Here is a 21,781-nt window from a genome sequence, read left to right as displayed (position 1 = left end):
CTGTGTGAGATCCCGCACACTATGTGGAAGCCATCTTGACTACAGCTTTCCCTTTCCCTTCACCGTACTACGAGAGAACCAGCCTGTGGCCTCAGCGCACTCAGCAGACCGCGTCATCGCAGAGCTGTGTTAGGTCCCAGCAGCAGTATTATTGGGTCATTAACATAACAGAATTCCTGTTTCCCCTCAACTGTCCTTCCTACTGGGAGGGCTTACTTTCAACCTGACCAAACTTTCTCTGTGAAAATTGTTATTTTCCACCATCTTGGCAGTGGGAGATCTCTGTGTGGAATACAGATTTCTGTGTTCCAGTGTAGGCTGATACTGTAGCTGAGTTCTAAGGCTTTCTCAGAGGAAGAGCTATCAGCCTATAGCCAGATTAAGTGATGAGTATGTGTTTGTGTCCACTGGGGTGTGAACTTACTCAGGGAAGACCTGACCTGCTTGGTCAGAGTTCTTTGGGTCTTTGCAAGATGAACATGTATGTTAAAACTGTGGAAACCTCAACCCTGACATTTGTGTATGTATGTGAAAGTATATTTTACACACACACACACACACACACACACACACACACACACACACACACACACACAGAATCCTGCAATCCTCTGCAAGTGAATTAAGAAGCATGTCAAGGAAGGTCAGATGTTTGAAGGAGAAGAGCCACAAATAATACTGCTTTCAGGGTAGATGACATCTCATCCTGTAACTAAACATTAAGAAGCCATTTCTTTTTGAAGCTGACTCACTGAACAAATAATTTGAGATGCAGCTTGATGTTGGAGATTTTAATTTAAAATGACTGTCACTGGCCCACTAGACTGGTAAATTATGTAAACAAAAAAGCTTTGTTTATAGTCTACTACTCCTCCAGTCAGAATAAATATAAAATCTAAAACTCCTAACTGATGTTGTTGGAATGTTAAGCAAAGGGTACCTCCAGCTCGGGGTGAGCCTCCAGCTCGGGGTGACCCTCCAGCTCGGGGTGAGCCTCTAGCTCCGGGTGAGCCTCCAGCTCGGGGTGAGCCTCCAGCTCGGGGTGAGCCTCCAGCTCGGGGTGAACCTCCAGCTTGGGGTGAACCTCCAGCTCAGGGTGAACCCTCCAGCTTGGGGTGACCCTCCAGCTGGGGTGAGCCTCCAGCTTGGGGTGAGCCTCCAGCTCGGGGTGAGCCTCCAGCTTGGGGTGAGCCTCCAGCTCAGGGTGAACCCTCCAGCTTGGGGTGAACCTCCAGCTCGGGGTGAGCCTCCAGCTTGGGGTGAACCTCCAGCTCAGGGTGAACCCTCCAGCTTGGGGTGAACCTCCAGCTCGGGGTGAGCCTCCAGCTTGGGGTGAACCTCCAGCTCAGGGTGACCCTCCAGCTCGGGGTGACCCTCCAGCTCAGGGTGACCCTCCAGCTCGGGGTGAGCCTCCAGCTCGGGGTGAGCCTCCAGCTCGGGGTGACCCTCCAGCTCAGGGTGACCCTCCAGCTGGGGTGAGCCTCCAGCTTGGGGTGAACCTCCAGCTGGGGTGAGCCTCCAGCTTGGGGTGCTCACAGATGGACTTAGAAGCAGCTTCTCCAGAGGAAGAACTTAGAATTGTTCTTTTAAAAGAAGGCAGAGGTGTGGTGGGGCTGAGGTGGGACAAGTTGGGTGTGAGATCCACAGCTCTCCAGGACAGGCCTGGAGCTTCCCAGTCTCTGTAAGATGCCCCTTGTACAGTTTTTCATTTACACAGTAATTTAATGCTGTTGTATAGGGTTATTGCAGATGTAATTAAGACCCCCCAATTAAATGACCTTAAAATATAGAGAAGGTCACAGGCCCTTCAAATCTGGTCTAGAGTTGAGGGTCAAGGTCAGGTCAGTGAGATTTGAAGCTTGCAAAGGACTGGACACACAGGAATGCATCCCTTACTGGCTTTGGTGACGGAGAGGACCACAAGGCAAGGCCGAGAGACCTTTGTGCTGCCAGACTTTGGAAACAGTGCAGCCCAGGTGTAACACTTCCCAGGGATCCTGTGCTGGGGGAAGGGAAAGGCTGAAGCCAGATGCCAACCAGAGGAGAGACTTGAACTTGCCTCCAGCAAGAGATGGCACACAGTTCTGCAACTTGCCAGACCACCTTGCAGGAGAGACAGAGCCCAGACAGTGATGATGGGCGGGACCACACCCTGACCAGGACTGCTGAGCTCTGCAGACTGCTTCCATCTGTTTAAACCCAGGCCTATGTCAGACCCTGGAGATGGACGTGGGGGTCCCTGGGCCCCTTTATTTGTTCCTCTTCCCAGTGTGGCCACATTGAATAAATCCCCCTTTCTGCCTTTCACTGTTGTCTCTTTGATCGGCATATGGCAGAATGGGGGCTGAACCTAGCTTATTGGAACTGTTTGGGCCCAGGCTCCGACCCTAAATTGAACTTACAGGGGGTCTTTAGCTGGTAGCCAGCAAGCATATGGGGACCGGAGTCCTCCTGCAGAAAGCTGACCTCTGCTAACAGAGAGAGTTAGAAACGGGTCTCCCCTGCACCCAGCCTCTAGACCAGAGAACCTTGATTCTGGCTTCATGGTCCTCTGAGAGGTCGTCCCAGACATGCACAGTCAACTGCGTGTCCAGAGAGCAGTGGGCCGATAGCTCGGCATCCCTAAGCCGAGTTGGTGACAAGCTGTCATGTGATCATTGTTCCTCACTGGTCACTCGTCTCTCTGGTTCTGTGAACACAGACAGTTCCCACTGGGCCCACTGTAACAAGACTGTCACTCCACCAGCAAGGGGTCTGCTCTGGCTCCCCCCATCAGCCTGTGATGATTTAGTCTAGTATCCGTCTCTTTTCTTGGGATGACTTTCACCCAGGCTCACTGCTTGGACACTGGCTTTCGGTTCCCAGCTGCCATGCTATGCCTAGGTCCTCTAGAGGGGTGATGGTAGATGCCACAGCAAATGGAGTTAAGCAAGATTTTTTAACTAGGTGCAAGACTTGTGAGTGGGGTTCCTTCCCATACCCTCAGCTCTTCCAGGGGCCTGTCCTCTGTCTTCCCAGCTGTGGCCTCAATCACTGGGACCAAAGGCAAGGCTTCGCTTGTGCCCTTGGTCCAGATTTCTGGCCCACAGAGCCCATGGACTTCGGAAAATGATTGTTTTATGCAACTACATTTGAAGTAGTTAAAATGTTTCCCTAAACTACCATAACAGTGACGTGGTTATAAAGAAATCCTGAAAAATACATGAACAGAAGCAGAAATTGCAGATTATCAGTCGCATGCCACCTTGGGGTTCAAAGCAATCACTACCCTGTCCTGATTCCAGAGAAGAGGCCGGGTGGCATTGCAGGTGTCTGAGATAGAGACGTGGATGGGCGAGGCCCTTGCGGAAGCGACTAAAGGTGGAATGATTAACTTTAGAAACTTTTTCATTATGAAGGTTTTCTTTTTGTGTGGTAATTGGCATGGATGTGATGTATCTTGATCACATCTACCCCAGCTCCCCCTCCTACTCTTGGATCCCCCCAAAACCCTCCCCCTCCCCTTCCATCCTCTTCTTGTTTTGTATAACACATGAGTCCAATTGTGCTGCCTGCCTGGCCCCTTCTAGAGCCACGAGCAGCCCAGCCATGTGCGTTTCGCCAGGTTTACAGAACTAGGCAAGAATTTCCTCCTGTGAAGTTGGCCTCACATCCAACCAGAGGATGTGAATCTCTGAGTTTGACTTGTTAGGTTCCCTATGTAAGTGAGATCTTGTAGTGGGTTTTTTTTTCTTTATTGAACTGCATCTTTCTCTTTAGCACAGGCTGGAGCTCTTGGTCTTCCTGCTTCAGCCTCTCCAGGGCTGGGATTTTGTGTGTGTGCCACCATGTCCAGCCTCCTGCAGTGTGTTTCTGCGTTTATTTAATTTAAAGTCACAACCAGTGGACCATCATCACTGATGGCCCTTCTGTCCTTTCCTTTGCTGACTGGCATTCTGCCCACATGCCTAGACCACAGCTCTGTGCTCCTGTTCCCTGAAGGGCACTCAGACTGTTCCTGTGCCTCAGGGTCACAGATGCTCCATGAGGAGTGATGATCATACTCACTTTTGCAAACACTAAGGTTGCCTTTCTCTGTTTCAGCCTGGAAAGTCCATGTCTCTTGTGCCCTTAACATGCATCTGTGGCCCAATTGGACAATAAAGTTTTATTGGTACACAGCCTGTCTATTTCAGCATCAGTCACAGCTGCTCTCACATCACACTCACTGCAATGCCTTCTTGTTAGTTTCACAGACACTTCTTGTATCTGTATATTATCACAGGCAGACAAGCTCCTGGGAGGCCAGATGTTGTTCAAATCTTCCTTCCTTCCTTCCTTCCTTCCTTCCTTCCTTCCTTCCTTCCTTCCTTCCTTCCTTCCTTCCTTCCTTCCTTCCTTCCTTCTTTCCTTCCTTTCTTTTCTTTTTCTTTTTTTTTTTTTTTAAGTTTTTCGAGACAGGGTTCCTGTCTCGAAACCAGGCTTTGCGCCTTTCCTGGAACTCACTCTATAAACCAGGCTGGTCTCAAACTCACAAAGATCCACCTGGCTCTGCCTCCCGAGTGCTGGGATTAAAGGCGTGTGCCACCACCGCCCAGCTTGTTCAAATCTTAGATGGGCTTATTAATAGAAAACCCAGAGCCAGATATCAGGGTAAAAGCTGAAAGATCAGAGAAACAGAGTAGCCAGCCACTAGTTCTTAGCTCCAAGAAATTCACAGTCTAAAGAGAGTGAGTTACTGTTTCCTCACACTTTATATACCTTTCTCTGCCCTGCCATATTACTTCCTGGGATTAAAGGCGTGTGTGCTTCCCAAGCAAAGGCATGAGATCTCAAGTGCTGGGATTAAAGGTGTGTGCCACCACTGCCTGACCTCTATGTCTAATCTAGTGACTGGCTCTGTCCTCTGATCCTCAGGCAAGTTTATTAGGGTACACAATATATCACCATATTTCCCCTTTTTTTTGTCTAAAATGATAAAAGAAGGTAATAACTAATATAAGAAAAAATATATACAATAAGTGCAATAAGTATACACCATATATACAGTCAAGAATTACTTTAACAATGTCCAGTACGTTAACATTTGGCAGATTCAGAGAAAATACTCCATTATTTATCCTATCTTGGTGAGTCCAAAATGTTGTACCTAATTCACTTTTTATCCTAACTTGTATTACCAACCGAAAACTATCTTTTGATGTCTTTCAAACTTAAACACTTTATATCCCTTTAGTGAGTTTCTTTTCTGAATTTGTTAACAAGGAAAACTATAACTATCTAATCTTCAACTCCCCAGAGACCTGAGAAGGAAATACTATTTACTGAGTAACCAGGAAGTGTGAACAAGCGACTTCCAAAAAATGTGAGAAATAACAGAAACAGCCGACTGCTTGGACAGTCACCCAAGGTTCCTCTGCAACATTGGGGCATCCATCTTCGGCCTACAGGCTTAGCATATCTGACAGACTTTTCTGTAAGCAGGATTTTCTGAATGGCTGTCCTACTTTGTCTTGGCAAAGTTCAGCAGTCCTTTCTTTTGTGTCCTGCTTGTCCATTTGGACAGCATACTGTCAGCAGTTGAGGCAAGGGCACTCTTGCCCAGTGGCTAACTTTTGCCACAAAGAAAGTAAACTCCATATGGAGTTTCTTCAGTGCCTATCATATTCTCTGAAGTAGATTGGTGCTGCCAGGAGCAGACATGTCTCATTGTCATTAAAAAAAAAAAAAGAATCTATGTTATTAAAACATCTTAAAGGCCTTATTCTATAGATCTCTGAAGTGTTTGAAGATTACCTGTCTATCTAAAATATATCTGTTTGACCTTGAAAACATACCTAACTTGACTACATGTTCAATTGTATTAAGTGATTAAATACTAATTTGCATTTCTTTATATCCTAATTAGTTGGTAATAACTTTCAAGGACTAGCAATTTGCATTACAGTGTTAAATGAGCTGTATAGGTACAATATCTTGAACAAGATTAGAAATATACGTACAGTATTTTCTAACAAAATCAATCTCAAATTTATATCAATATACATAATTGTATACAATATACAAAAATCCAATCCAATGTAAAATATGTAAAACTAGTATTTGCTTTCTAAAAGTAGATTCAATAATCTACCTCTTTATCTTATATCATATTCTCTCTTTTTTCTTTTCAGAGTAGATTCAATAATCTACCCTTTATTCATTATTTCTATATATTTTTTCAAAGTAGATTGAATAATCTACCTTTTTTTCTTATATCTATATCTTCTTTTTTTTCTTTTCTTTTTTTTAAGAACCCTAAATCTAATCTCCTTTGTTGAGCCTTTTTCCTGACCATTAACAATATAACAACTTGTAACCAAGCATCCTAAACAATGACAATTATCCATAACCCATTGAATGACCAAAAACCACCCATCCCACCTCTTGGGAATGTGAGTCTCGTGTTCTTAAAATTACTTCCTGCTGTCTGGGGGCAAAGGCATCTATAGGGAATCCTGAAAAGAAAATTTTTGGGTTAATTGTCAAGTCCTGGGAGAGTTAGCTGTCTCATTTGTCCAGTCTCTGCATAATGGAAAAGTGCAGGGCTGGTCTCAAGTCCTTGCTTGAGTAGTCTGTGAGGCTGGATCATCTCAGCCAGCCATCTTGAATTTGTCCTGAGCAGTTTGTAGTCCAAAGACGATCTTTGGGTGGTGTTTGGCATCTTAGTGGTATTATCATCGTCCTGATGGAATTGTCATTGTGGGGCTCCATCATTATTTTGGAGACATCAAATTCGCTATTAAGCATGGTCATGGTTCAATGCAGAAAATCTCTTTTGTGGGACATTTTTTTTTTCTAGATGATTTGCCCTTTTTCTTCAGATGTCTCATTTGTCCAGTGTTCTTCAGATTCTTTAGCCTTCTTTCTCCTGAAAGACAAAAAAACACAACCCTTCCCCAACCCTAACTTTGGGGAGTTTCCAAATCTAATCTTTATTAATGATTTTGATTTATAATTTTTCCTTAAACTTCTGTTTTATTTTCTTAAAGCTGTTCTATCATCCTGAGCAGAATGGGTTTTTTGTTTGTTTGTTTGTTTACAATAGGTATTAGGTTCATTAATTGCTCTGAGAAGGAGTTTCCTCTACAATGGCAGAAAAGGACTGAACTAAATTTGTCATGGGGGCCTGCAAGAAGCCCTTCAGGGAGTTTCCCAATAGCAAAAGCAAAGGATGACCTTGTCCATCCCTTGTTGATCTGCATTCGTTAGTCTGATGTCTGCCTTTTTCACACCTTCTGCATAATCCAGAAGGGAGTGGTGTTCTTTTGTCATTGTTCCATGAGAAAATATTGTTTCTAGGAATGCCCTGTTTACAGTTCTTCTTTAGGTGACCTTGTTTACCACAATTGAAACATTTGACATTACTATTTTTCTTCAAACCTCTGGAAATCACCTCTTCTATCCAAGCATCATCATGGTCATGAAATTCAATATTCATTATATCTCAGATCCATTCCTCCAAGAGTTCTGATCTTGCTTTTAATGACCTAATTACCTTTTGCATTGTGCATTAGCATTTTCAAAAGCCAGAGATTCAATTATTATCTGTCTAGCTTCTGAATTTGGTATCATTCTATTTACTGCTGAAGACAGCCTTTGTAAGAAATCAGTGAAGGTTTCTTTTGGGCCCTGTATAACTTTTGCAAATGATTCACTTTTCTTCCCTACTTCTTCAGTTCTGTCCCAAGCATTCAAGGCTGCTGTGTGGTATAAAGCCAGGGTGTGGCCATCATATAGAAATTGCCTTTCTACATTAGCATAATCTCCCTCTCCAAGAATTTGATCTTGGGAGATTTCCATACCTCTAGCCTTACTTCATTGTTCAATGGTCTTAGCCTCATCTTTCCAACAGGTCCTCAATTGTAATTGGGGACCAGCTTCTAAGACAGTTGTAACCAAGTCACTCCAGTCTTGAGGGATAATTCTATTACAAGTTGACCACGAGTTTAACATCTGCTTCACAAATGGGGAATAATGCATACTATATGACACTATAGCCTCTTCAAATTTCCTCAGATTTAACATTTGCATGGGAATCCAGTCAGCTCTTACACAGCCTTGAGCATTTGACAGTTCCTATAAGGTTACTGGATAGATTAAAATTGGTTGTTTGAAAGCCTTAGGCTGTTTTTCTGTAACCGTATAATGCAATGCTAAAATTAATTCACCTTTAAATTCCTCTGTCTGCATCTGAATTTCTCTCTGTTCTGTTTTAACAAGTTTTTCTAAAGTTTTTCTCTTGACACTCACATTAACCAACATTTTAAATGATAAAACAAATGATCAAACAAATAATATTTACAATTGATATTATATAAATCCCATCTACATTAATTATCCTCTCATTTAGTTGTTCTATTTTCAGATCGTCAATTGTATTATCAAACAGAGACCAAACTCCCTCCATTGTAAAAATGTTTCCCATTTTTTAATGTGGGGGAAAAAGTCTCTTTTAACTCCTTTAAGAATTCCCAATTGTCTCACCAAATCTGCCAACATGATGGTTAAGATGTGAGGCTGACTGCTTCTGTGTAGAATAGTAGAAGCCTGAGCAGGTTTCAAGGCAGCTACCTAGTGTGGTAGCAGCCCAAGATCGGGATCCATGGAGAGCCGCAACTCACTAGGAGAAAAGAAGCCAAAGAGCCAGCCATCTACAGGATGGAATGCAAGAAAGTGGCTAACTCCTATGGCTTTTGGAGTCCAAAAAACTAATGGAGTTTGCTACAGAGAGGCTGCAACAAAAACCTAGCCAGTGGGTTAGGGACTCTGGCCCATGTGGGGTGGAGACTCTAGCTGCATGCAGGTTGGGCCTGAGCTGGGGCCTGCAAGGCCCCAGGCAAGCAGATTTTTTGTGAATTTGTGCCCCACAAGTTGGGCACCAGATGTTGTTCAAATCTTAGGTGGTCTTATTAATAGAAAACCCAGAACCAGATATCAGGGTGAAAGCTGAAAGATCAGAGAAACAGAGCAGCTAGCCACTAGTTCTTACCTCTAGGAAATCCTCAGCCTAAAGAGAGTGAGTTCCTTTTTCCTCACCCCTATATACCTTTCTCTGCCCTGCCATATTACTTCCTGGGATTAAAGGTGTGTGTGCTTCCCAAGCAAAGGCATGAGATCTCAAGTGCTGGGATTAAAGGTGTGTGCCACCACTGCCTGACCTCTATGTCTAATCTAGTGACTGGCTCTGTCATCTGATCCTCAGGCAAGTTTATTAGGGTACACAATATATCACCACAGCCAGATGTTATAGCTGTTTCTATCTGCCAGTCATTGTGATACAGACAAAATGGTGTATTTCTAATTTTATTTTTATTGTTTTGTGTGTTTTGTTTTTCAAGACAGGGTTTCTCTGTGTAGCTTTGTGCCTTTCCTGGGACTCACTTGGTAGCCCAGGCTGGTCTCGAACTCACAGAGATCTGCTTGGCTCTGCCTCCCGAGTGCTGGGATTAAAAGTGTGCGCCACCACCGCCCGGCTGGTGTATGCTTGTCTTATCTCACAGAATTGATTCTAACAAGATACTTAAAAAGAACATGTTTTGAGATTTATTTTTAATATCTTAAAAATAGTGTGTGTGCGTGTGTGTGTGTGTGTGTGTATGCTTGCAGAGGCCATTTGATTCCTTGAAGTTAGAATTAAAGGCCATTGTGAGCTGCCCAGTGTGGATGCTGGGAACTGAACTTTTGTCCTCTACAAGAGCAGTATGTACTCTTAAGCACTGAGCCATCTCTCCAGTAGCTGAATATGATCTAGAGCTATATCCTGTGGCCCCAGAGCAGCCCATTTGGAGAATGAAGTTTTATTGGTACGCAGCCTGTCTATTTCAGCATCACTCACAGTTGCTCTCATGTTACTTTGACTGGGCTATGGTTGCTATAGAGACTGAGAGGCTGTAGTGTCCAGTTTTACTGTCTGGCCTGTCACTGGGGATCACATGCTCTGCCTTGGACCAAAGGGGTGTTTAGAAGTGGAAATACTTTTTTGTTTTTCTTAAAACTATCTTTTGTAGCACTTGGGTGAAGTTTCCACTGCTGAGCTGTGTCCACAGCCCCAATTTATCAAGCTTAATAAACATTGACTGACTTGGATGATTCTGGTTTCATCAGGCGACTTTCTCTGAAATCTCATGAAATAATTATTCTGTTATAACTGATGATAATTTATAACCAGATTTGATGAGAGAATGTGCCTAGAGTAGATTGGATGATTGGTGTCCAATTTTTTAAAAATTAAAGACCATTAAAATTCATTGTGCATTAATTTATTTATGCTGGGAAGACAGCTAACGAGGCAGAGATAAAACATGGCAGTGTCACACGCCAGTGGTTTTGTGTGCATTGTGGACCGTTACATTATTTCACCTGGCATTACCTTGGTTGGTTGTCTTTATAATAATTGTGAATTTTAATTAATTTTCACATTAAAATATCAATAAGGCTGAGCTGATCATCGTGAAGATGGCTCGTGTCTGTGTAACTGCTGGAGTTCTGTGTGTTAAGGTCATCATTTATTTAGTCTGTTTCTGCATCAGAGTTTGAGCAGTTAGACACTGGGGCTTCATTCCACCCTATTAGGGTAGCAGTGTAAATGCATATTACCTCACATGTCCTCACCTCCTTTTTTTCCTTCTCTTACAGGCTTGTGGAAGAAAGCAAACTGGTCCCGCTCATTTTTGAAGTGATTCTGGTAAGAATGCAAGTATGTCTTTTGGAATTCAAGTGAACATTTCAAGTTTTAAAGTTTTGGGGTGAATTGTATGGTTGTCTCTCTCACCCAGACTCTGTCCCCACAGACTGTATGTCCTTTGTCTTGTTCCTAACCTCATGAGACCTCTGCTCTCAGACCCGCACAGACGTCACGTCTGGAAGTGAGAACAGCCGGAGTCTGTAGATTTGTCCTTTGAAAGCAGTTTGCATGATTATTTCTGGTGAATTAAGCAACGTGTGGTTTTTATTCCTCCCTCCCTCCCTCCCTCCCTCCCTCCCTCCCTCCCTCCCTCCCTTCCTCTCTCATCTCATTCTGTAGCCTGTGTGGCTCTACTCTTGTGATCCCCCTGCCTCAGCCTCCTGAGTGCTGGGTTTTAGGCGTGTTCCACGCTGCCCAGCTGATACCTGCTTTCTAGCATAGAACACAGGCTGGTCTGAGGTTGGCTTGTGGAGGGAGACATAACACGTGCTGCACTTGTGTGTAAGCCTTCAGCGTGAACGTCACTGGACTCAACCATCATATGGTTGTCTTCCTCAAAACTCAGAATAGCTTAGCTTCCTTTTCCCAGCAAAGGACGCGTACCTCAAACGAACACCACCCATCAGGTCAAATCTTTGCTGTGTGGTTCCTGTGTGAAGAGAATGAAATGGAACCCAACATTGTCTTTCTTTGCCCATGAAGAACCCCTGCTCAGACCCTGCTGATCTGAGAACTGGGCTGGGAAGAATACAGGAGCATTGGCAGCCAAGAAAAGTGTCCCTTTTTACCAGTACCCTAACCTGCACAGCTCAGTGATGGCAGGACATGGTGAGGGAGTGAGCTTCCCTCATTCATTTCAGATATGCCTGCAAACTGTGTGCCTGTGTGGAAAAAGCAAAGGCAAGCCCAGTGACCCCCTTCCTGAGCCTCAGACCCACGGTCTGGTCAGGGGACTGGTGTTTTCCTGACGTCGTCTGTGGTGCTCAAGCAAAATACCACACACTAGGTTGTGTATGAAGAATTGATGGGCACTTCCCAGGTTTCTGAAGGCCTGTGGAGGGCCTGGCTGTGACCTCACAGGCAGAGGGTGGGAAGGCAAGGAGCAGGCTTTGTGGCGCCCCTCAGTGGGAGGGGGCGCTGGGGACACTCCCAGTCTGCTCTTCGAGGCGCCACCTCCTGATACTGTCCTCAGATCACTTGCATTTGCGCTGGGTGGGGGCGGGGTGGGGGTAGGCGTGTCTGGAGCACAGATGGGGCCAGATGTCAGGAGCTGCATGGTGAGAGCCACGGGGAAAGTTAGAGGGATTGTTCTAGAAGAGGGTCCAGAGGCAGCGTCAGAAGGAAGGGGGAAAGGGAGAGAAGAGGTGCCTTCTAGAGCAGCCGGGCGGGATGTTTATGGGCAGCATGACCTGTGCGTTTCTCTTTCGAAGCCTGATCTTGGTGACTAGCTTGGTTGGGCTGAGGTCAGTGAAGCCAGCCTGAGTGTGTCTGTGAGGGGTATTGGTCACGGGCCCCATGACACAATGGGCAGCTTAACCCACTGATGGATTAAAAACTTGGAAAGACTATTGGTAGGTGGTGGAACTGTGGGGATTTTTATTGCATCCGGGCCCTTAGCCTGTGTCCTGCCAACCATGGTGGGGGCTTCTCTAGAGACAAAAACCTCTGAAACTGTGAGCAGTTTGAGTCTTTTGAGCTCGTTTCCAAGGTCACCTGTTGGCACTGTTCCCTCCTCAGAGGCAGAGGCAGAGGCAGCTCTTGTGTTTGTTACAGGCTTGAATTCCTTGTTTTGGAGGACGGGGGGGGGGGGGTACAGAAAACTGCTGAGTTCGGCCGTAAAGCTGGCACACTGTGAGAAGCAAAGCTGTTCCAGAGCCGCATTTGGCCTGTGGAGAGAGCAGTGACGCAGAAGCTGCAGAACTAGACAGACCTGGGCAGACGCCGACGAGGGTGGTTCTGCCTGCTGTGGGCAGTTCAGCTCCCTTGGTGCCTGACGGAAGTCCTCATTCTACATGAAACACCACAGAGAGAAACCGTGTGACGCTGCGGGAAAGCCTCCCTTGCTCAGCATCTGAAAGCATGTAAATAGCCCCCCTCAAGAGTCGGCCTCAACAGGGTGGCCACTGACTGGGTGGGGTGTCTCTCCACCTCAGCTCCACTCTCAACCGCAAGGGAGCCTTGATCAGAAGAGGTGTGTGAGTCTCAGCTTATGTACGTGTGAGATGAGTTCTGTGGCTAAGGTGGGGGCCATGAAAAGCAGAATGTCCATGACTTTAAAAATAGAGACTGTTTTTTCCTTGAGAATTTCACACATGTGCACAACTGCCGCTCTAATCATCCCCAACCCCCTCTCTCTCCTGACTGTGTCTTTTTTGTTTTTTAGAATCCACCGGGTCCAATTTATATTGCCCATGTGCTCCTGGGTGTATGGCCATCCACTGGGGCGTGGTCAGCCTACATTCTTAGGAATCGTTCTCCTCTTTTAGCAGCCATCAGCTGCCAATAGCTCCTTCCTGTTCATGCTGGGATGCTGACTGCTTTGATCCTGTGATCATGAGCAGGACGGTTTTGTCATGTTCTGAAAACACCTCTCACCCCCAACCCCATCTCTGGCTCATTCAGTCTTTTAAGCCTCTCCTCCATGACGGTCTCTGAGCCTTGGGGGCAGGGGCAGTACAGAAAACGTCCCACTTGTGGCTGAGCGCTCCACAGATTCGAACTCTCTGCACTTGGACCAGTGCTGGGCTTCTGCCTGACCACCGTCCACTGCACAAAGGAGCATCTGCTGAGGTCTGAGTGTCACTACCATGGGTAGAGAGAGAACTCTAAAGGGCACCTCACTACTGTGTCCAGTTCTCAGAGTAATGGGTGATGTTGCTCCGCCCATTCACTGTCATCTCCACATCTAAAATTCCAACAGGAAATTCCTTCTTTTTTTTTTTTCCAGGAAAGAACAGAAATTTTTATTGGCCTTGAAGCAATTAAAAATATTAAATTAATAGTTGAAATTTTTTTCAAATGCAATAATGATAATTCCCAGGTCCATAGTAATGAACTTGTAAATTCCAACAAAACTTAAAGATGAAGTAAATCTAGTCTGCAGAACATTTTCTTTTTTTTTTTTATTTTACAATACTATTCAGTTCTACATAATAGCCACAGATTCCCTTGTTCTCTCCCTTCCTGCCCCCCTCCCCTTCCCCCCAGCCCACCCCCCATTCTCACCTCCTCCAGATCAAGGTCTCCCCCAAGGACTGGGATCGACCTGATAGACTCAGTCCAGGCAGGTCCAGTCCCCTCCTCCCAGATTGATCCAAGTGTCCCTGCATAAGTCCCAGGTTTCAAACAGCTAACTCATGCAACGAGCCCAGGACCTGGTACCACTGCCTAGATGCCTCCCAAACAGATCAAGCCAATCGACTGTCTCACCTATTCAGAGGGCCTGATCCAATTGGGGACCCCTCAGCCTTTGGTTCATAGTTCATGTGTTTCCATTCATTTGGTTATCTGTCCCTGTGCTTTATCCAACCTTGGTTTCAACAATTCTCGCTCATATAAACCCTCCTCTTTCTCACTAATTAGACTCCCAGCGCTCCACCCGGGGCCTAGCCGTGGATGTCTGCATCCAGATTCCTCAGTCCTTGGATGGGGTTTCTGGCACAACTATTAGGGTGTTTGGCCATCCCATCACCAGAGTAGGTCAGTCCCGGCTGTCTCTCGACCATTGCCAGCAGTCTTTTGTGGGGGTATCTTTGTGGATTTCTGTGGGCCTCATCAGGAACTTCAGATGCAAGTATAACCAACAGGGAGGAAATTCCTTCTGACAGGTGATGTGACGCACCCTCATGATCAGCGGCAGGGAGCTGTTGATCGATGTCATACCCTCTTTAAACCTCGCTGTCCCAGCCTTTGTCACAGGGAATGAAGGTGACACCTCTCTTCAGTCCTGCACCTTCACCATTGCCAGTGAGGTGCTCTGAATCCGAGAGGACGTTCTGTGTTTAGCTGTCTTGTTGGGTATTATTGCACTTTATATATTTATTTGTTGCATGTGTATGGACACCTACATGCCACAGCACGTGTGTGGAGGTCAGAGCACACTTTCAGGCGTTGCCATCGTGTTGGTTCCGGGGCTTAAACTGCAACCTTTGGGCTTGGCAGCAAGCACCTCCGCCCACTGAGCCTTCTGGCTGGCCCAGGATATTTTAGAGGGGATTCTGAAATCATGCTTTATGAGGTCGGACTGGCGTCCTTGAAGGACGTTGTTCAGTTCCTACTCGGCTTCTGTCCTAGTCAGACACTGCATGTCATTCTCACAAGCGAACATTTTAATCCGCGCCCTGTCTGTAGCGGTCACCCCGCGGACACACCCCGTCCCCTAGGGATTCCACTCGCCTCTCTCCCTGTTCCGTCTTCTCTTCACAGCCCTGAACTGAGGCACTTCCCAAACCTGTGGCTCTTCATGGTTGTTTTCAGCCAAGTGACCTGGCTGAACAGGTGTGAACAGGTGTCACGGCTGTAACCAATTTATTTCACTTTTATCTCCCTTTGCATAAATTCCCGAGAGAGATGTATTATAGACGTCTCTATCTACACAAGTCTGAAGTAAGAATTCTAAGTTGAATTGTGATATTTTTCTCTGAGTATCTGATAAAATACCTGTGCACTTTAAGACCGACTGGAGTCGAGGAAACAGCACATAGCTTGGTGTGGTTTGGCATCCAGTCTGAGGGCCTGTGTGGAATATGGCATGTGTGGGAAAGCCCCCGTCAGCAGCAGGGTCCAAATGAGGCCCAGGGGAAGATGGCGAGGGCCCCATGCAAGTGCTGTCACCATCTGCAAGACAGTAGTAGGCATTGATCCACAGTGTGGCAGCTGTGATGACCCGGGTAACCCCGGGTGACCCCAGGTGACCGCTTTCCTCTGCCCACAGCTGTCGTGATTACTGTAGTTAGAACCTCCTATGGGCGTTGCACCCTGTAACTTTGGGTCTCTTTCTCAGGGTTCCTTGCACTCACAGTGCATGTTTTCCTAATGCCCTTCAGTAAGCACTCCCTGGAAAGGGTCTCCCTGCACAAGGGTCTCTTGGCAGTCAGGAGCCAAGGATACCACAAAGTCATACCATGCAACAAACCTCACACAAGAGATTTCTTGGGGAGAAACACAGAATGATGGCTGCCTATGAGCGGGAACAGAGACAGCAGGGGAAGAGGGGCGGGATTTTGTAGTCTTTGGAGCATGGTGGTGAGCTAATGGAGCGTGCGCAGTGAGCTAGTAGAAAAGGACAGCATGGCTGAAGTATTGCTTGTCCACTCACCCTGAGTCATGAGGTGGGGACAGGCCAGGGGCAGGGTGATCTCCCCTGGCCCGTTACCCTACACTCCTCCTCTTCTGGAGGGCAGGAGTTGCTGGCTGCTTCTCTGCGGCATTGGCAGCCATTGCTGGTGAAGGGAACAGGATTTTGAATTTGCTGTTCTGTATGGACTGGTCCTGGTGGAAACCTTGAGGAAAGCAGCAATCTCTGGAGTTGAGTGAGAGAGCAGGATCTTCAGTGGTAGATTGCAGTTCATAACCAATGAAAAGAATCTTATTTTGGGGAAAGACATCAAAGCTACCTCTAGTTGCTACTGCTTAATCAGGAGGCACAGTCCTCCTTCCTCTGCAGGGCTGGTGTGTAAGTCCTTGAATCAACCTGTCAGAGAAGGAGGGGAGAAGGAAGGAGGGACAGAGGGAGGGAAAGGGAGGGAAGGAAGGAGTACCCTCTATGAGTGCTTCACTGGGTGGGAGCTGTTGAGGCTGGGCTGCTTAGTTAGCGCCAGCTTGGAGGAATCTCAAACTACTGGGGAAGTGGCTCTGTGGACATGCTTGTGGGGGATGAGCTTGCTTATGTTACCAGTGTGGGAAGACTCATCCTAAGTGTGGGTCCAGGACTAGACCCCGAGCAGGGATCCTGGTCTGGGTAAGATGAGGAAAGCGTGCTGAGCACTGGCATGCATGCACGGTCCCTGTGGGTATCATGTGACCAGCTGCGTCCCCGCCCAGCTGCTGTGCACTGTGGGCTGCAGTCAGCCCCCTCTTATGTCAGGGTATTTCACCACACCAGCCGGAAGAGAAGCCAACAGAGGGTGAGACAGAAGCTTCCAGCCCAGAGCAGGGGCTGGTACTCTGCTAAGTGAGGCGAGGGGCTGGGCGGGGTAGTCTCCCAGACTGACCTTGGAACAGGGACTCAAGGGTGAAGGAAGAGTTGACCCGAGAAAGGAGAGGGTTCTGGGTGGAGATTGGAGGCTCAGCCGAGTAGCGAGTGTGGGGTGTGCCAGCCACAGGTGTGCGGGCAGTGGCAGCTGCAGGGCAGGCCTTTCTGCTGTGGTTGTTTCACGTCTGTTTTGGGGAGACTCCCTTCCAACTCACATGGCAGCCTCTGCTTGGGTAGAACCGACCATGCTGCAGGAGAAATAGTCAACAAAGAGGCAGATCACTTGCTTAGGTTTGCGACTCTTAGGGCAGCTTCAGGCCGTTGGTCTCTGTTGGAAAGGAATCACCATGGTCCTCTGTCACTGAAGGATGCAGACAGTGCCAGCCCTAGGTGTCCATTAGTGGAGCCAATGGGGTCAGTTACAGGGACTGTAGGAAGGGAGCACTGTAGGAAGGGAGCACTGTAGGAAGGGAGCACTGTAGGAAGGGAGCACTGTAGGAAGGGAGCACTGTAGGAAGGGAGCACTGTAGGAAGGGAGCACTGTAGGAAGGGAGCTGGTCCCTGAGGTCTGTTTGACGGTCCCAGGACTAGAGCAACAGAGAAAGCTGGTGTCTCAGTCTGAACTTTAGCTACAGGCTGTGGTGGGCTAGGGAGCTGCTTACCAAAGGTTGCCTCCTGCTGGTGGGCACTCCTGCCCAGGCAGGGCCCACCTATGCCCCGCCCCCCCCCCCAGTGCACCTGTGTACTTGAGAACCAGAGGCGGGCACTGGGTGTCCTTGCTTTTTCACTGTGTGCCTTACTCACCCAAGACAGGGTCTCTCACCGAGTCTGGAGCTGGGCTAGTAGCCAACGAGACATAGTCCCCTCCTGTCTTGGTGTGTGTAGTAGAATATTTTAAGGTGTGTTACTTTTGTTTATGTTGCATTTGTTTAACTCTGTGAAGCTGTGTTACTGTGCCTGTGTAAAACACCTGATGATCTAATAAAGAGCTGAACAGCCAGTAGCAAGACAGGAGAAAGGACAGGCAGGGCTGGCAGGCAGAGAGAATAAATAGAGGGAGAAATCTGAAAGGGGAGATCGAGGAGGAGCCAGAAAAGGAGGAGGACTTCAGGGGCCAGCCACCCAGCTACACAACCATCAACAGAGTAAGATGTACAGAAGAAAACAGAAAAAGCCCAGAGGCAAATGGTAGACGGGGTAAGTTAAGGAAAGCTGGCAAGAAACTAAGCCAAGCTAAGGCCGGGCATTCATAAGTAAGAATAAGCCTCCATGTGTTAATTTATTTAGGAGCTGGGTTGTGCCCCCACTCCAAAAAAAGCCAAAAATAAAAAACAGGTGTGCATAGCCACACTTAGCTTTTTATGTGGGTCTGAGGATTTGAACTCGGGTCCTCATGCTTGGGCAGCCCTGCATTTTCACTGTCAGCACCAGGCAGCCATGTTGGGCAATGGCAGAGGACCAGCCTGCATCATTAGATGAGGCTGGACTGGTTTCCATTGACCCTGTTTTCTGGGCCCACATCTCTACAGCTCCTGGATGCGACTGGTAAACATGGCTTCCTGAAGGATATGAGCCAGCACTTACCTGGCTTTTGAGTGTAGAATTGTTGGAAGAACAGGATGGAGGATATTCTTTTTCCATTTTGCCTCTTTGCAAAGCATTACAAGATGCATTAAAATGTGTTTTAAATGTGAATTTGGGTGTAGCAGCCTTTGAACGTTGCTATAACTCTAATCTCTCATTTTATTTCTATGGTTTATGTTGTGGCTACTTCAATAAATCATTTTAATGCCAAGCGATATAGGCAAACTCTATTTTATTGGAAGAAAAATCTTTATTCATGGCAGATTTTCCAATATGTGCCAAAATACTGCTGTCGTGATATTTTATGCGCCTGTTTCAAAATAAACAGTTGCGAAGCAATTTCAGTGGCGAATGTGAACAATAAAAATGTGATTAGCAGTTCACGAGCCCGGCGGTCATGTTGTTCCAACCATTCCCCAGCACTGCAGTGGGAGTGAGCCATAATAAATCTCTTGAGTCAGCCCTGTCTTCAGAAAGGCATTTCTTTATGGACCCCTGGTACCTAAAGGATTGCATCTCTGAGACGTTAAGGTGGCCTGGCCACAGCCCCACCATGTTTAAGGAATATTTTGAGTCCTGCTCACTTTTCAGCTTTTACCCCTGCATCTCTCAGCTCCGGTGGTCCCAGTTCAAGTGAATTGCTTCTTGGGATTTAGTAGGCTCCTTAGAACATTAGGAATCCAGATGCTTATGTGATGTCCTTTTGACAACATCCCCTGTACAAATGGGCAGAAGTTTCCCAGCACAGGAAGCAGGCTTGTGTTAACATTTCTGAAGTCTTAGGAACCTGCCTTTGGAGGGTACCTCCAAATGGATGTCAAAAATTCCTGGGGACACAGCAGGTTCATCTCATTCTAAAAATTTGTGCTGCTCAGGGCCTCTGTGGCTCACAAAATGGGGCTGTGTACAGCCCATCGGTATTGGCTACACACAGGACTACACCTATTGCTAATGCACTGTTTACTGGCATGTGAAAATGGCTGGAAAGATGACTCAGCCGGTGATTGCTACGCCAGTCTATTTGAGCTTGGTCCCTGGAGCCCATGTGAAAAATCCTGAGCCCAGAGCTCGCACATAGCATCAAAAACAGGAGAGACCCTGCCTCAAAACAGAGTGGACGGAGGAAACTGATGTCCTCTGACCCGGACAGGTGTGGCATGTGTGCCCATATCATACACATCACACACACAACAATAATGAATTTTAAAATCAAGTTTGAAGGTGGATTTGCACAGGTCCAGGGTCTGTGTTATGTGTGCCCATATTACATGCATCACATACAACAGTAATAAATTTTAAAATGAACTTTGAAGGTAGGTTTGTACCAATCCGGGCTCCATAGGCTATAAATGTGTGTTTGAAAAATGCTTTTCTTTCTTTTCTTTTCTTTTTTTTTTTTTTTTTTTTTTTTTTTTTTTTTTTTTTTTTTTTTTTTTTTGGTTTTTCGAGACAGGGTTTCTCTGTGTAGCTTTGCGTCTTTCCTGGAACTCACTTGGTAGCCCAGGCTGGCCTCGAACTCACAGAGATCCGCCTGGCTCTGCCTCCCGAGTGCTGGGATTAAAGGCGTGCACCACCACCGCCCAGTGAAAAATGCTTGTCTAAGACTAGAGTACAATCTACAGGTACTGGTGAGGACTGGAATTTGGTCTTGTAGCAACTGCGCATGTGACTGAGTAGTGCCACATGAGGAGAATAAATGGACCAAAGTGACTAGAATCAGGAAACTGATTTTCCCATGATCAGACCAATTACTTTAAGAGAAGACATCCTTAAAAAGATAAAACCCTTGGATCGTATAGAATTTTAAAAAGCAGCGAGTTTTGTATGCCTTTTGCCATTCACAGAGAACACATGAATGGTGTCATGTCACTTTTCCCATCTCCAGTTTAAAAAAAACAAAACTTGTTCCATCGCTGTGGTTTGGATCTGGAATGTCCCCAAAGTCTTTGTCCTCACTGGTGGCACTGAGAGGTGTAGAACTTTGAGATGTAGGACTTAATTTCAGGAAGTTAGATGCTGGGGATCAAGTCCTTGAAGCAGATATTGATCTGTCTTCCTTCCCTCTCCTACCCCCTCCCCATCATTATTCCACCAAGACCTGCCTCACCACAGCCTGAAGACAGTGAAGCTCAGTAACCGTGGTCTGAGCCAGGACCCCAAGCCAGCGTTCCCCCATTAAATTGATTTGTCTCAGTTTGGATATTTGCTAATAGCAATGGAAAGCTAGCCAGCAGTCATCCATCATTCTGGTCCTGAGTCTTAGGCTTGACTTTGAGTTAAAATACAATATTCACTTTTCATTCTTTAAAGACTGGTTGAAGAGCCAGTAGGTCAGTGATGTCACGTGCTTCTTGGGACTGTCAACTGCCGTCTGTGGTGTTTTCTCTTGAGGGATTGGAAGATGATATCTAGGAAGTTGTTCTTCAGCACGGCATCCTCACAGCTGGGGTTGGCTGCGGCTCCCATCAAGCCTTGCCTGGCATGTGTTACTGATGGCTTCTGCCCTGAACAGCCAGGGATTGGCCATTGGCTGGGTTGGTTTCAGACACACGAGACATTGCCACTCTAAGTACCCTACGGAACTGTGGGTGTCCACAGCCCTGTGAGACGTGGAACAAGTTAGCTGACTCAGGTGGCTGGTTCAGACTTCTGGAAGGAAGCAAGTTCTCCAGATGTGACCACCAAATGGAGCTGCTTCCCAGAATTCCTCAGCACACCAGATCCCAGAGACATGGGAACCAGCGCACCTGCCTCTTAAGCATAGCAGTAAAAAGCCACCTTGGTTAACGGAAGCTGCCATTCCTGGTGCTGTCTTTTGACGACCTCTGCCCTTGTTTACCTGCTGAGCAGCAAAGGCAGAATTGATGCACCTGCAGGAACTGCAGGATCCTCAGACAGAAATCTGAGGCTTTAGAGCAGTGTAGACTTGTGGGAAGGTGGAGATTCTTTTTTTTTTTTTTTAATTTTTAATTTAATTCATTTATTTATTTTTTGGTTTTTCGAGACAGGGTTTCTCTGTGTAGCTTTGCACCTTTCCTGGAACTCACTTGGTAGCCCAGGCTGGCCTCGAACTCACAGAGATCCGCCTGCCTCTGCCTCCCAAGTGCTGGGATTAAAGGCGTGTGCCACCACCATCCGGCTAATTTTTTATTTTATATACATTGGTATTTTGCCTGCATCTATGTTTGTGTGATGGTATTGGATCCCTTGGAACTGTATTTACAGACAGTTGTAAGCTGCTATGTGGATGCTGGGAATTGAACCTGAGTCCTCTGGAAGAGCAGCCAGTGCCCTTAACC

At 46.6% G+C, this 21,781-nt stretch overlaps 1 protein-coding gene across 12 annotated transcripts in view; it reads left to right on the top strand.

Moving 5' to 3' along the window:
• The window catches only part of Ulk4 (unc-51 like kinase 4), a 307,398-nt gene that overhangs the window by 126,853 nt on the left and 158,764 nt on the right, over positions 1 to 21,781 (top strand). For 8 of the 12 annotated variants that reach the window (XM_076577412.1, XM_076577409.1, XM_076577413.1 and 5 more), the window contains one exon: positions 10,657 to 10,717. In XM_076577412.1, the coding sequence (XP_076433527.1) occupies positions 10,657 to 10,717 (61 nt within the window). The remainder of the gene's footprint in view (positions 1 to 10,656; positions 10,718 to 21,781) is intronic. The other 4 variants (XM_076577414.1, XM_076577415.1, XM_076577420.1 and 1 more) reach the window with 1 other exon arrangement.

This window comes from Peromyscus maniculatus, chromosome 7, assembly GCF_049852395.1.
Source record: "Peromyscus maniculatus bairdii isolate BWxNUB_F1_BW_parent chromosome 7, HU_Pman_BW_mat_3.1, whole genome shotgun sequence".
Taxonomy (NCBI): domain Eukaryota; kingdom Metazoa; phylum Chordata; class Mammalia; order Rodentia; family Cricetidae; genus Peromyscus; species Peromyscus maniculatus.
This window is presented reverse-complemented; position numbering and strand designations above follow the sequence as displayed.